The sequence below is a fragment of the Urocampus carinirostris genome, chromosome 3 (assembly GCF_059441175.1).
Source record: "Urocampus carinirostris isolate Australia breed hairy pipefish chromosome 3, RoL_Ucar_1.0, whole genome shotgun sequence".
Classification (NCBI taxonomy): Eukaryota; Metazoa; Chordata; class Actinopteri; order Syngnathiformes; family Syngnathidae; genus Urocampus; species Urocampus carinirostris.
Genome location: NC_142351.1, coordinates 5,569,401 through 5,584,519, shown reverse-complemented (window position 1 = coordinate 5,584,519; position 15,119 = coordinate 5,569,401). Strand labels below are relative to the sequence as shown.

The 15,119-nt window shown below is 41.1% G+C and overlaps 1 protein-coding gene across 4 annotated transcripts in view; it reads right to left on the bottom strand.

Annotated features, from left to right (window-relative positions):
* LOC148368460 (mitogen-activated protein kinase kinase kinase kinase 4-like) overlaps positions 1 to 15,119 on the bottom strand; it is a 47,816-nt gene that overhangs the window by 15,041 nt on the left and 17,656 nt on the right. For 2 of the 4 annotated variants that reach the window (XM_088330468.1, XM_088330471.1), the window contains exons 10-20: positions 14,426 to 14,601; positions 14,272 to 14,344; positions 12,370 to 12,580; positions 9,566 to 9,727; positions 8,307 to 8,393; positions 6,394 to 6,546; positions 5,074 to 5,316; positions 3,866 to 3,957; positions 2,653 to 2,780; positions 2,467 to 2,561; positions 1,028 to 1,206 (exon numbers count right to left, since the gene is read on the bottom strand). In XM_088330468.1, coding sequence (XP_088186594.1) covers positions 1,028 to 1,206; positions 2,467 to 2,561; positions 2,653 to 2,780; positions 3,866 to 3,957; positions 5,074 to 5,316; positions 6,394 to 6,546; positions 8,307 to 8,393; positions 9,566 to 9,727; positions 12,370 to 12,580; positions 14,272 to 14,344; positions 14,426 to 14,601 — 1,599 coding nt within the window. The remainder of the gene's footprint in view (positions 1 to 1,027; positions 1,207 to 2,466; positions 2,562 to 2,652; positions 2,781 to 3,865; positions 3,958 to 5,073; positions 5,317 to 6,393; positions 6,547 to 8,306; positions 8,394 to 9,565; positions 9,728 to 12,369; positions 12,581 to 14,271; positions 14,345 to 14,425; positions 14,602 to 15,119) is intronic. The other 2 variants (XM_088330470.1, XM_088330472.1) reach the window with 1 other exon arrangement.

Sequence of the window (15,119 nt, the reverse complement as noted above, 5' to 3'; positions counted from 1 at the left end):
TATATATATATATATATATATATATATATTTATTTTTTAAGAATACTCAGAATTATTCTTTCTAAGAAACAGTGGAAAGCATTTTAAAATAAATACAAACAAATATATACACAAAAATAAAATGCACAAAGTTAGAACATATTTTAAAGATATTTTTAAATTAAAAGTTCTGCTCAATTTAACGATTTTTCTCTTCAAGAGACAACATATTTATTCATTTTCTTCATCAAATTTATATTGTAAAAAACAATGTATTTAATTATGTATGTATATTTTATTTTGTTTTTTGTTTGAATTTAATTGTGTTTGTGTTATATATTTGTAATTATTTATGATTTTTATGTCATATTATATCTATTATTTAGTTAAAAAAAATAAAATATAAAAAATACATTTAATTTTATACCAAGATTGAGAAAAACACATGAAATAAATAAAAGCTACATTTTTTATAGTTGATAAATTCAAGAAATAACATGGCTGACTCCCGATTGGTGTGTGAGTGTGTGTGCGAATGGGTAAGTGTGAAGCACATTGTAAAGTGCTTCGGGAGGTCTTCATTGACTTGAAAAGCTCTATAGAAATGCAGACCATTTTATGTGAAACAATTTTTTTAATACAGAAAAAAATATATCAAAAATGTAAACCTACTTTTCAAAAATGTTTCAACAAATCTGTTTTTTCTGTGTTATACCTTTGAATATGATAGACATTCCCAATATGAAAATGATATACAATATGCTTCATAATCTGCCTCGTGTAGAATTCAATTTAAAAAAAGTAAGATAACTTTTGATAAAAACGGTCTTGGCGCCCTCTGCTGAGCAATAGTGGTACAACAACTCTCAACGGAATTGTGTGCACTCTTGTTTGCATCGATTTACCATACTCAGCGTCTCGTAAATCACGTCATACAACAATTCGATGATCAAATAAGTCGCAAACGCTTTTAATAGCCAATTTTAATCGATGCGTTGTTGCAGCCCTGAAAAGAACTACAAAAAAACAATCAGAACTCTGCACAAACCCAGAACGGGAGTCCTCGGGTCCTGAGGTAGACTCTTCTCCCGCTTCCTGGTCTACTTCTTCATCGTCCTCCTCATCAGTCGTGCCAGAGTCCTCGCTTGAGGAGGAGTAGTCTGTTACCTTGTGTGGAGGTCGCACATCATCCACAGCACGGAGCTCCTTGGCGAGGGCTGTTAGATCCTAAGGAGCAGTAACAACCGACAATCAAGAGGGACAGCTTACCTAACAGAAAGAGCAAATATTTATCGGACTCCAGCTTATAAATCTAAGAGTCTGGAGACGTGAATCTTGAGGAAGTTACTGTGACACAGACCCAAATCAACTTAGAAGACATAATAAATCCCATGAAGAATAAAAAGTGTGACCTTCACTAAGATGAAAAGCCCATACAGTTTGGAGTTGCCTTTCGATGACTAAAAAGTACAATACGCTATCCGAACCACACCGGCAGTTCCACTATTGAATGCTCATAAAAACAAAATGAAGGATCTAAAGTGGCCAATTATCATCAATGTTTAATTTCTGTTATCTCTGCCAAAGGTGGCCCAACTCACCATCACGTTCAGGGGGCCATTCATTTTTCCTCGGGTTGTCTCTGTGTGATATTTAAATTGGTTTGATGATCTGAAACATTTGTGATATATAACTATACAAATAATACAGAATTCAGGAAGAGGGCAAATACTATTCCACTGCACTGAGCGTTGGGTTTATTTCACCAGAGATCAGTTGTGGTTCTTGTTACATTCACACTTAACTCTGAGACCTCCAAAACCTATAATAAAAAAATCATGTATGTGTTATTATAAATAAAAATACAGTCCATAATTGGAAAAAATGTTCATTTATATTGAAGTTATATACTATTTTATACGCTGTTTTATTACACTTATACTCAAAAATATCCTAAGTTTGACCTCAGCCTTGAGTGCAACTCTTCAGAAGGGTGTCGTAAACCGCCTTCACTTTGGAAAGTGTCTTTGGTTTCAGTTTGTGCAGATGACAATGACTTATCACCTCGCCTGGGGGCTAGGGCAATGACCTATCACCCTTCTCCCATTCTTCAAAGGACTACTGGGAAATCTGCATCGGCCCAGCTTGGTCATGGAGCGTGAACATTTCATCGCCATGTGTTATAAAAGTTGGCAACCCTGGAGCCCCCGTCGTCTTCTGCACACGATTGTAATATTGGATTCGGCTAAATAAATTGATATGTGGACTATACTCATCGTTCGGCTGATTAAATTTCTCCAGCTTCTGAATATGCTCCAACTGTAAGGTGTTAGACAAGACACGTGAAGTGTCTTCAGAGTCAGATTTCAGTTTAGAAAATGTAAAAACCTTACAATATGCAGAAAGTGACAATAAAAGGAATGTAAAATGCAAGAACAAATTGCAGATGATCGGACTGTACTCCAAATTCCATAGTTCAACACTTACAGCAGGTCGAGTGGGCCTAGCAAAGTTCTTCTCATCTGTTTTTTTAGGTACATTCTCAGGGCGCTGGAGAGGCGAGCCTTCAGATTTTGAGGATGCTTTGAATGGCAAAAGAGGAAAGAAGATTTTAAAATGTTGTCTTGTCATGGAAAGACGGATTTTGAGTTTGGTCAGGGGGACGTGACCTACAGCGCGGCCTGAAGCGGTCTCCGGGACTGGCCTGGGAGCTGGAGTTGGAGGAGCCGGACAAACTTCCACTGCCGGGTCGAGACTGCAGCTTCTCAACGCGGTCCCACAGAGGCCGCTGATCTACATTACTGCCCAATAGAAAAAAAGTTTAGGTTTTTGTTGTTTTTTTTGGGTTTTCTTTTGCCTTTTCAAAAAGTCAAGTCATGTTTACGCATTTGTATAGCCCTTAATCACAAAGAGTCTCAAAGGGCTGCACAGACCACAGATTATTGCAAACCACAGACTATTATCACAGTAATCAATACTGGAGGTAACAAACGCATGAATTATAATCTCCGCATCCAACTGAGACAGCAAAGGGCAAATCTTAGCAATGTTGCCAAGATGGAAAAAGCTGTTCTAGTAATATTCTTAACGTGTGTTTGAAAGGACGGATCGGGGTCAAATATGACACCTACATTTTTGACTGAGCCCAAGAAAATTCTGTACAAAATTTGGAACTTTGTTGCTTCTGCCGCAACCACCTTGTTTGTGTCATCATTGCAGTCCCAGTCATCTCTAACATGATGCCCACGCGTAGTCTGTGCATTTCTTAGACGGGCTTGAATAAACTCTTCTTTTTCGTCTTTCATTTTTAAGCAGACGTGTTTAATTTTTCTTCATTTAATGCGCGGTCTATTGAGTCAGACTGCTGAGAAACATGGCAACGATTTCGAGGATTCACAAGCATCGCACCCCACATTCAAGTCTTTTCAAGGATTTCAAGCACCCATACGAACCCTGTAACAACCCTAGCAAGCTACCCCTGCAGAGCCTGTACACCAGATCCATGAACCATGAAATGCACTCTTTTATTCTAATCATTTTGAAGACAAATCAAGGACACCCGAGCTAACCAGCTGCTCTCCAAATTGCTTTATGAATCTGCAAGGAGAAGCTCTCCAATTTCGTTTTACTATTGTATGACAATAAAACTGTCCATTTAACTGCAGTTATATGTTGTGTGTTATTTGTAGCTCTATAAGTCGGTAATGGCATCAGCTCGAGGTAAGTTTAACCCTTTGTGGGAGTTTATGAAGGTACGAAACTACTCGGCAGATTTTTACTTTTCGCGGGTGGTTCTGGACCCCATTAACAGCAAAAACTGAGGGATCCCTGTTTAATCAAAAATAGCAATTTGAGAGATATTTGTCTTTACATTATCTCGACTTACGCAGATACATTTCTTTGTCCACCAGGCTGCAATGGCAGCGGAGATTCCCGTCGGGAGAGGATAGGTGAACGGGACGTAGTTCTAACAGGAACCTGGAAAACAAAAAGACATGCAAATAGATTTGCTTTACACCGATATTAAGAATATGATTTCTTTTTAGTACCGTATTTTCCACACTTTAGGGCGCACCAGATTGTAACGTTCACCCCCAAAAGTGTTTTGTCATATATTGTTTAAACAAAAGGCACATGGAATTGAGACTACAGCAAGAGCTTCCGTGTGTACGGGTACATGTTAATGCATTATTACCTGTATGTGCCGCTGACCAAAATTGCAATACATTGTTTGCAATGGGAATTGCACCAGAGTAGTGGTGGTGACACATGACCACTAAACCACCAGTAGGGTCAGAAAATACATCAAATATGATCCCCAGTGCATTAAGACAGGTTAAACAGTCTCCCTACTTTTTCACCTGTGTGTCAATAAATGGTGGCGCAGTGGTTAGCGCATGTGCGGCACAGATCATGTCTTGGGAACCTCCTGCGTGGGTTCAAATCCAGCGCCAGACTTCCTGTGCGGAGTTTGTATGTTCTCCCTGTGCTTGCGTGGGTTTCCTGCGGGCACTCGGTTTCCTCCCACATTCCAAAAACATGCATTTCAGGTGAATTGGCCGGTCCAAATTGTCCCTAGGTGTGAATGAGCGAGTGAAATGTCTGTCCCTGTGTGCCCTGCGATTGGCTGGCAACCAGTTCAGGGTGTCCCCTGCCCACTGCCCGATGATCGCTGGGATGGGCTCCGGCACCCCCGCGACCCTACTGAGGATAAGCGGTGTAGCTAATGAGATGAGATATAAGTGTAGATATGAATCATATGTTTATTTTAAAGCAAACAAAATAAATAACATTTTCACAACAGTACTGAAATGGGCAACGGTTTGAAGAACATTAACAACAAAAATCAGCAAATTGAATAATCTATGACAAGCATTTACAACTGGGAAATGCTATCTTTAATTTTAATTAAGGCGCATTTTCAAATTTCTAGACAAATTGGGGTTTTTAGTTGCACCTTATACTGTAAAGCGGAAAATATGTCCAGCTAAATATTTAAATGTTGAGTTCAGTGAGTAAAGGAACAAACGTGATGGGGAATGACTGAAGACGCTACAGACCGGGTGAGATATGAGAGCACCTACGGCTCCTTACCTTGGGTGGCACTTCGTCACCAGGAGGGACCTGAGGTTGATGGAGGGGAGGTTGGGGGTCAGTGCGTGCAGGTGATGGGTGATGAAGGTGGGGATCCTGGGAGCGCATGTGGAGTTGTGCAAAATTAGACGTAACGCCACCGGGCTCACTGAAGGACTGGGAGCGGGCGACCGCAGGAGGAAGTGGAGGAGTGGGGGCGGCGCTGTTGCTGCTCTTTAAAGCGGCAAGGTGGGACCACTGAACCTTTAGGGAGTGAGGGAGTGGAGGAAACGCTGAGTGACACGAGGGGCGAGGAGTGTTTTACATGCATACCCAACACTCTTGAACATACACGCACGATGGGTAATCGTGCAGCTTGGATACTAATCCTCTACGCCAGGGGTGGCTAACCCGGTACTGGAGAGCTGCATATCCTTCGTGTTTTGGAGGTTTCTCTGCTCCAATACAGGTGATTCCAATCCTTAACAAGCTAAAAATTGACGTCACCTGTGTCGGAGCAGAGAAACCTCCAAAACATGCAGGACGTGCAGCTCTCCAGGACCAGGTTAGCCACCCCTGCTCAACGCTATCCACGGTAAAACCACCAACCCTAGCCTCACATCCGCTATAAGCTAACCGTCTAACGGTTAGACAGTGGTTAGACTCTAACCAGTGAGTCCTGAATCAAATCAAATTAGTTAAAATGTGTACGGTTGTCGACCAAAACCGGAAGGAGGGAGGGATGGATGGGTGGAAAGAAGGAAACAAACAAAGTAAAAAAAAAAACAGTGAAAAAAAACAGACATAGAAACAGACAAACAAAAACAAAGAAACAGAACAAAAGAAAAAAACAAAATAAAAAAAAAAAAGAAAAAAAAAAAGAACTAAAGAAACAGAGAGAACGATAGAAAGATAGAAAGAACAAAGAACCAGACAAAGAAATATGGATGGATGAAGGAGGGAAACAGAAACAAAAAAACAAAAATAGACAAAGACCAAAAAAACAACAGAAACGGAGAAAGAACGAAATAAATTAAAGGACAACAGAATGAAAGAAACAGAATGAAAGAAACAGAACAAAAGAACGAACGAAAGATTGTGTACATGATGTAAAATGCGATTCTAATTTTGTGAGATTTTTTTTCAATGTGTAAAGGATTAAGAGTTAACTGCAGTTCCGATTATTATTATTTATTTTTTATTTAAAGTTTTGCAGAACTCTCGTGTAGTTTTTAAGTACTGTTCAGAATTTAACAAACACAATTGCATTTTTTCACAATGTGTTATTTGTATTTTATTGAAATATTCGTTAGGGAACGTGAAGTGGAGTGACCGTGTTACCTGAGGCTCCATGGGCCGGTGCATGGCTGAGGCCTCGGAGGAGTTGCTACCATTGGAGAAGGCCTCGGCAGAGCGAGGGGGAAGAGGAGGCTGCTTGGGAGGAGGAGCAGCCTGAGGAGAGCCCTGAATGTTTTTCCGGTATCGCTCATCAGCCTGGGGTCAAAGAAGAACAACGAGACAAACATTGGGGTTATTGGGGGATACAAAAGTGCAAAGAAAATAAACCTCAGATACCCTATTTCCCAGTCTATTGGGCGCACCCTCAAACACCAAATTGTCCAGAAATATGAATGTGCGCCTTATAATCCGGTGCACCTTGTGTACAGGTTAAATTGGAAAAGCATACCGGTGTGTCATCCAATTATTGATCATTTGATATTTATCGCTGACCACAATTGCATATCAATGGTGGTGGTAACGAAGATTGAACCCATAGCAACAGTATGAGCGCTGAATCCAAACCAACCCGCAACCCCCTCCATTTGTTCCATTCCTACATCACAGGCTGCACTCAATTCATACAACTTAAGTCCTTCTCCTGTTACCACAGGTGTGCCTCAGGGCTCTGTCCTGGGACCCCTCTTCTTCATAACCTACCTCCTCCCCCCGGGCCATTTCTTCAGTAAATTCTCCTCCACTGCTTCGCGGATGACACCCAACTAGCTTTCCTGCAAACCAAGTTCCACACTTCCCCCTTTCCTCCCTCATCTCCTGCCTATCTGAAATAAAAATCATAATTTACCATGAACTTCTTTAAAATGGAACGGCAAGACAATGATTTTTTTCTCATTGGCACCATATCCAACCTCTCTAAAGTCATCAGCTTCTTTCTTGCCATTGAGAAATCCTTAGTTTCTCCTTCCCCTCAGGTCAAGAGTCTGGGTTTCATCCTTGACATTTCACTCTCCTTCTACTTTCATGATAAAAACATCACCAGGTAAGCCCCATCCACAGTTTTTACCTCTCCCTCACTCCCCACACCACCAGCATCCTTATCAATAGCCTTGTGACTTTCCACCTTGACTATTGCAATTCCCTACTCTACGGCTTACCTGTAAAGTCCAAACAACTATCAGTCTCAATGTGTTCGCATTTTTAAGACTTTCAAAAATTGGATTCAATTTTGTTTGTTTATTCATTTGAATCCCTTAACCTCTTATTTCAATGCCAATTGCACGATTAACCAAAATCTAATTGACATTGTTTTAAGACATAGTGTGATTGTGTAATCGCAAGACAATGCGCTTTTTTAAAAGGATTTATAGTTCCATATTTGTGAGCAATTGAGTGTTTGGCCAACCAGAATTGTCAAAGTTTAGGTTTTAACAACGCCGGCCTATCAGAGTTAAGTTTTAACGATATTAGCCAATAGGGGCGAGGCAAAGTTTGCAAGCGCATGTGATAGGGTGGCGTATGCTATCAGTCAACAGCCGGTGTGGGCGGGCGTACGCCCAATTGGCCACCGAAACAAACAACGACGTGACAGATAGAAGCCTTAGCAGCTTGTTAAAATGAAAAGAAATTCGTCAATTAAATTAGACACTGAGGATAGTCGGAAGAGTGTTAAGAAATGCGTAGAGAAATACAGCAGAGGCTGTATTTTACCAATGCCAGATCCATTACCCATGAAACGGATGCACTGGAGCTTGAACTCATGGGAAACCACTCCATTCGTGACTCTTGTATTTCAATCAGCACAGAGACCTTGCTAAAGTCGCAGTTATCCGATGCTAGCAAGCAGATACCTAGCCGCTCTCTAAATCGCTTTCCCACTCTGAATTTCGTTATACTTTTGTATAATGACATTTGTTCAACTGCAATTCTGTTTCTTTTTTTGTTTAGAGTCGCGTACCCTCAGTCGGTAATGGCGTAATCTCGAGGTAAGTTTGCGTCACTATGGTTGTATGACTTACTAGTAACATAGCTTGCTCACGCAGAAGCTGCTCCTGGAGCATCTCCAAATGTCTCTGTTCTTCCTCCAGCTGCCGCCGGATATATTCCTGTCAGTAGAAGCATAACTTTGTGTCAGAATACAAATGTTAAGGTTTTGTCTTGTTTTTGTCTATTATGCTATTGCGCCCAAATAATGTAACACCTCACATAAGTTTTATCTGCCCAATCTCTTAATATTTTAATACAGACGAGGAAATTAAAAATGTCTAAGAAATCCAATGAATCCAAAAAAATAACCGAAAAAGTCATTGGTTACGAAAATAATTGTTAGTTGAAGCCCTCATTGAAGGTGTAATCATCCCTAACCTGTCTGTTATTAGGTTTTGCTCTGTTTAATGGGTACAGACGCTCCCCTAGCTACGACCATTCGACTTACAAAAAACGGTAGATATGAACATTTTTTTCGGTATGAGGAAAAATATCCAAACAATGCTGCAAGTTAGATTTTGTATTGCGCCGCCTTTTTCCGAGTACAGGACATTACTGTAGTGCTTCCTTGCGCCGCTACCGGCGTGTGGCGCTGTGAGAGGTCACTCAGCATCCACCCGGAAGAAGGAATCTGCTTCCTCTTCCAAGTTCATGTGTAAACATACTGCACTGTATCTCCAGCGCGCTAAGAACGTTGACATGTTTAGTGTTTAATTTCTCATGCATCTATTCAATATGGTTGGTGTAAGTATAAAGAAGAGGCGAGCCGTTTCTTTTGAAATGAAAGTGGAATAAGAAAACTTGATGTGGTTGAGAAAATGGTTGCATAGCTTTTTTTTGGCCACTTTTTACCACGGAGAAAAAAGTCGCCTAACTCTTGAAGCTCATCGTCCAAAAATAAGTTAAACTTAACTTTATTTATCTTAGCATATCATTTTATGAAATGTGTATTTTTTAGTACAAAAAAAATACAGGTTACTTATACAACCCTTAAACATACATACATTCCATACAAAATATAGCACTTAAACAACTTACGACTAAATACAGGTACATGCTAACGAATAGATGCTATCCAGTCATGCTATAGACAAACGATCATCCAGAACTTTATTCGTAATTAGGGCAGCGTCTGTATACCCAATTAGCATGACGAACATACTTTTGAAAGCCTGACATCTTTTCAAGCCGTAATAACAACTTAAGTGTGATAAATGAATGTAGAAGAGGAACAGGTAACAGATTGTTCTGGCCTTGAACTCAGCATTATCAATTTCTCAACGAAACCGACCTGCTCACGATCGTTCCTCCTTTTCTCATCGTCAGCGCGTCGACGCTCCTCCTCTTCTTTGCGCCTGCGATCCATCTCTTCGGTTCGTCTCTTCTCCTCTTGCTCCCGGCGACGCTGATCGCGTTCCTGTTGCCGTCTCATCTCGCGTTCTCGTCTCTGTTGCTGCGTTCCGGACGAAAAATATGACGGTCAGCTTTCGTGTATCTATTGGCGTGAATGCAACTGGAACAACTATGTTTGGATTATCAGTGGTGGGAATAACGCCAGTATAAAAAACGCTGTTGCGTAACGGAGTTTTTTTTGTTTTTCAGTAATGGGGTAATATAACTATTTTTTGGTTGTAAACGCCAACAGTGGCATGCCCCTCCTTGGCACACCTGACCCAGTTTTTAGCGGCGTGGTTTTCCGCTCTCCCCAGAGTTGTTTACGTCACGTCTTTTCGGATCATGTCACCATTCAAAATAGAAATAGTCAGATAGGGATTACGAATACAGTATTGACTAAAGCGACAGAATAAATGGTGAATTGGTGAATGCAGCGGCAACAGACTCGTGTCGTTCGCCAATTAAACGCCTCTATGAGCAGTTTTTTGAAAGTAAACGAAGGGAGCCGGCTCCCAACTAATCAACAACTGCTTCCTTTCAAGGCGCCTTTTTTCTCGTCAATATTATGTGGTTGACTTTAAATTTGTTGAGTATTAAAAAAGTTAAGTTTTGGTATTTTATCTTGTTTTTTGTAGATTTAGAAATATTTCAATTGCATTTCCTATGATTTTTTGTGTAAATGGGGCGGCAGTAGCTCAGGAGGTAGAGCGCTCGTCTTGGGATCAAGGGATCCCAGTTCGAATCCCGGCTCGTCCATGTTACATGTCGAAGTGTCCTTGGGTAAGACACTGAACCCTTAATACCCCCAATAAGCAGGTTAGCGCCTTACATGGCTGCAAGGCCGCTATTGGGAAATGTGGAGCACATTGTAAAGCGCTTTGGGAAGTCAGTGACTTGAAAAGCGCTATATAAATGCAGATCATTTTATTTCATTTCATAAACATCCATTCATCCATCCATTATCTGCGCCGCTTATCCTCAGTAGGGTCGCGGGGGTGCTGGAGCCCATCCCCGCTATCTTCAGGCAGTGGGCAGGGGACACCCTGAACTAGTTGCCAGCCAGTCGCAGGGCACACAGGGACAGACAATTCTCTTGCTCATTCACACCTAAGGACAATTTGGACCAGCCAATTAACCTGACACGCATGTTTTTGGAATGTGGGAGGAAACCGGAGTGCCCGGAGGAAAGCCACATAAGCACGGGGAGAACATGCAAACTCTGCACAGGAGGTTCGATCTCATGACCTCAGAACTGTGCCGCACACGCGCTAACCAATGCGCCGCCGTGCGTTAAGTTTATTCTTTTAGTTTTTTTTTTGTTTCAAAGAAATACTGATCACCAGCGGGTTCTCTGTGGGTTGCTATGAGGTTTCAGGAAAAGACTGAGACGGCATTGGGAGAGAAAGCAATAACGGGGCTTCAGGTCAGGCCTGTTGCGGCTAGGCTATGTAATAACTCTTAACAGCCACCCCTGGCGAGCCTGTACCTCACCAACAACAGATCCGTTATCCATAAAACAGATGAATTTGTGGGAAATGGTACAAGTAAATCTTGGATTTGAATCATTACAAAGACCTGGTTCAACCCAAGGGTCCCCGATGCTAGCGTGCAGCTAGCCGGATGTTCTCTAAAGCGTTTTCTTACGCTGAAAGGCAAACCCTTTCAATTATATTGTACTATTGTATAATGACAATACAGAACATTCATTTAACTGCAATTTTTATTTGTAGATCTATCGTTGTTCTTTTGTTACAGTCATATATATTTTCCATCCATCCTTGTATCATTTTACGCTTATGCGGGGTGGGATCATGTGGGCAGCAGCCTCAACAGTGAATGAAATGAAAAGAAATGATCTGCATTTATATAGCGCTTTTCAAGTCAAGACTTCCCAAAGCGCTTTACATTGTGCTTCACATTTCCCAATAGCGGCCGTGCAGCCATGTAAGGCGCTAACCTGCTTATTGGGGGTATTAGGGGTTCAGTTTCTTACCCAAGGACACTCGACATGTAACACGGATGAGCCGGAATTCGAACTGGGATCTCTTGATCCCAAAACGAGCGCTCTACCTCAGGAGCCACTGCCGCCCCAGACCTCCCTATCCCCAGCCACTTCATCTAGCTCATCCGATGGACGTCGTCTCTCTAGCATTTCCAGGGTTGTATCCTGCTTTCTCTCCCGACGACGCCTCAGAGGAATACCGTACCCAATAACAATTTATGAAGCACCTGATGGTGATCAATATTTCTTTGCGACTCTCCTCAGAGTCCAATTGATGAATTCCTTTTTAGTACAACGAGCCGATAAAAGCTAGTGGCTGATACCCTTCCCAGTTTGTTTTGATTCATGCCCACCCCTGCTGTTTGACTGACAGCCTACAGCAGCCTGTCACAGTCGTTTACGCAAACAGTCACGCCCACCCAATACACACACACACAATCTGCCCAGTGCAGCACTTGTTGTGCGCTCTCTTTGACCACGATTAACAATACGTTGATATCAATGACAATTAAGACAATTCAATTAAAACTCTGAGGAGTGAATAAGCGATAACTGAAGCGCGAAATAGCGAGGGTCTCAATATTCTATCTGACTGATATCTAATAAATAAATGTTTCTACATTGGGGGTTTCGACTATCACAAGACTTTATTGAAAACGCAACCCCTGCAGAAAACGAGTGGTTACTGTATATCCAACCTCCTCCAGGCGCCGCCGTTGCTCCTTCTGCTGCTCGATACGCTTCTGCCTCTCGGCCAGCAGTTGGCGCTTGTATTCTTCTTGTTCTCGAAGCTGCTGCTCTTGCAGTAGTTGCTGACGACGGAGGGCCTCCGACCTTTCCTTGTTCTCCTGCTGCAAGCGGATGAAGTCTCGGCGCAGCGTGGACTCACCCGGCACATTAACGATGGAGCTAGGCCATGACAGAGATCAAACGCATGATTAAACCGAGGGTTAGGAATCTTTTTGACTCAAAGAGCTAGAAAGCAAAATATTTTAAGACAAACTAAAATCAAGCATGCTCCCGGACAAAGGGTAATTATTAGCTTCAGCGCATTTCATCGTGATCTTTGATTTGATAAAATCTATAAAATACTAATATTGCCAGAGTTTATGTCCCATTTAAACAAATCTACCACTTAAAGTGCATCTCCCTCCCACAGTTACCCTATTTTCACAATATGGCTGGTTCTATTTCTGTATACAACAACCCCGAACGGCAGCCGCACTTCTGTTTAAAATCCCCATGCCGTCTACACTGCTTCTTAAGTGGGTTGGCCCTTTGAAATTCTTTTGGGATATCAAAGGTGGCATAAAAATTTCCCAGAAATTCGTAATTCAGAATCAGTCCCAAATTTAAGAGTTCCTGACGACTGTAGGCATTATTGGCCAAGCATGTGTGCAGAAGAGAAAGCAAGATGGACAAAAGAACACTGATAGTGATTTTCAACTAGTGTGCCGTGAGAGATCGTCAGGTATGCCGTGAAAAATGATCCAATGTCACTTTTAAAATTCAAAATTTTATTAAAAAATTAATGAATCATTTTCTGCAATTATTATGTCATTCTCAAGTGTCTGTGCTGTAAAAACTGGGGGTATTACAAATTATATTGTAATTAAACATACTGTTCAGTGTCATTTTATAAAATTTTTGGTTAGTGATGTGCTGCAAAATATTTCCGATGTAAAAAACATGCCCTGGCTCAAAAAAGGTTGAAAAACACTGCACTAATACACAGAAAAGTAACTGAAGAGCTGTAAGCTGCTGCACACCCATGCGCGCCGTCATGTCAGCGTACAAAATAATAATTAAAGGGAACTTTTAACATTTACATGAATTCCCCTCTCGGTTCGCTTACTGTTGCGTTTCAGTCGCGATTTGATACATTTGGTTTTCATCAATTAATTGATGTGCAGCCTCAAAGATAAATCGAAAACGAAAGGGCGCACGAAACATTTTGAAGAAAATCTTAAGACGATTGTGTGCCTTATGGTCGTGAAAATACGGAACATAAGATTGTTGAGGCTCTGACCATCATTTTTATCCCTTTTATCATAAACAATGGTTTAAAACACTGTGCGAGAAGAGTTATTTTCTAAACATTTCACAAAATACTGAAAACAAGAAAGCTATATATATATATATATATATATATATATATAATTAGGGGAGTGCGCTATGTTTGCAGATATTCGCCCCACCGCTACCGCTCACCCAATTAAATTGCCACAGGTGCTTGGCAGGCGTTTTCAGTTGTCTACAGATTTTCACAAGTGTCTCAACAGTTAACATACATTGTTTATTGAGCTTCCAAATAAAGGATCCCTTAGAGACGTACAGCTAAAAGGGTTGGTTGCTGTAAAGTGTAGTTGAAAATTGCCCCTATTTATTTTGGACCGAGCAAATACTGTATTGCTTCGGCTTCGGATGCACCAAAATTGGTCAGAAGATTTCTACGGCCTTATTTTATCTCAGATGTACTCATGAAAAGAGCCTTGTAAGCCATACACTCCCGACCCCTGTGTTAACTATAGTAATGAATGTAGTGAGGACTAAGGAGTGAGGGCATCACTTAGCAAGTAAGAACAGTACTCCAAACAAACCTCGGTTCTCCCTCCTGCTCGGCAGGATCCTCTTCCTCTTCCTCACTACCACTGTACTCATACTCTGTCTCATCTATGCAAAGGAAACATTCTAAGTGATGCATGCAAACAGCAGAGCAATGTATTTCCAACAGAATCGGAGAAACAAATTTACCTTTCTCGCCCCTCTTTTTCTTAGTGCGATCAATGTGGTCTTTCAGCTGAATTCGGACCTGCCTCTCATTCGGTTGGTCACGGATAAAAGGATGCTTGAGCAACTGTTCGGTGGGCGGCCGCTGGGTGTAGTTCTTTACCAGGCAGCTTTCGATGAAGCTAAAAAACTTTTTGGACCTGGATTACGAACGAATAAAAAGCAAAGTTGGGATTAGATTCAGTTACAAATGCGTTTAACACATCAATTGATGCAAATGGTACTCAGTTTATGAACAGTATAATTGTAAAGAACTTGATGTTGGGACACTCATTGCAGGATACAGTCTTATAAAGCCTGATTAATGGACAGATCAGTACTAGGAGTGGGAATTTATATCATGAGGCCAATTTGATAGCTATGCACAGGTTTTGATTGTAATGATAAATGTAAATTTTCAGAGCAACTCATGAGAAAAAGTTAGCGGACACTAGGGCAAACAACTCTGAATGGTTGCCTGCCTAGCCATAAAGTTGCCTGCCCCATTTTTCACTAGTTGAAACACAATAAGACGACTAATCGTAAAGAAAAGCCATTGTTGCAAAGTATTAAGGATTGATAATCAGAATATATAACAGAACAACATTTTCAAATTAAGTTTATTATAAATATACTTATAACATTCATTGCATGTATATGACATCGCTGTTTTCCATCT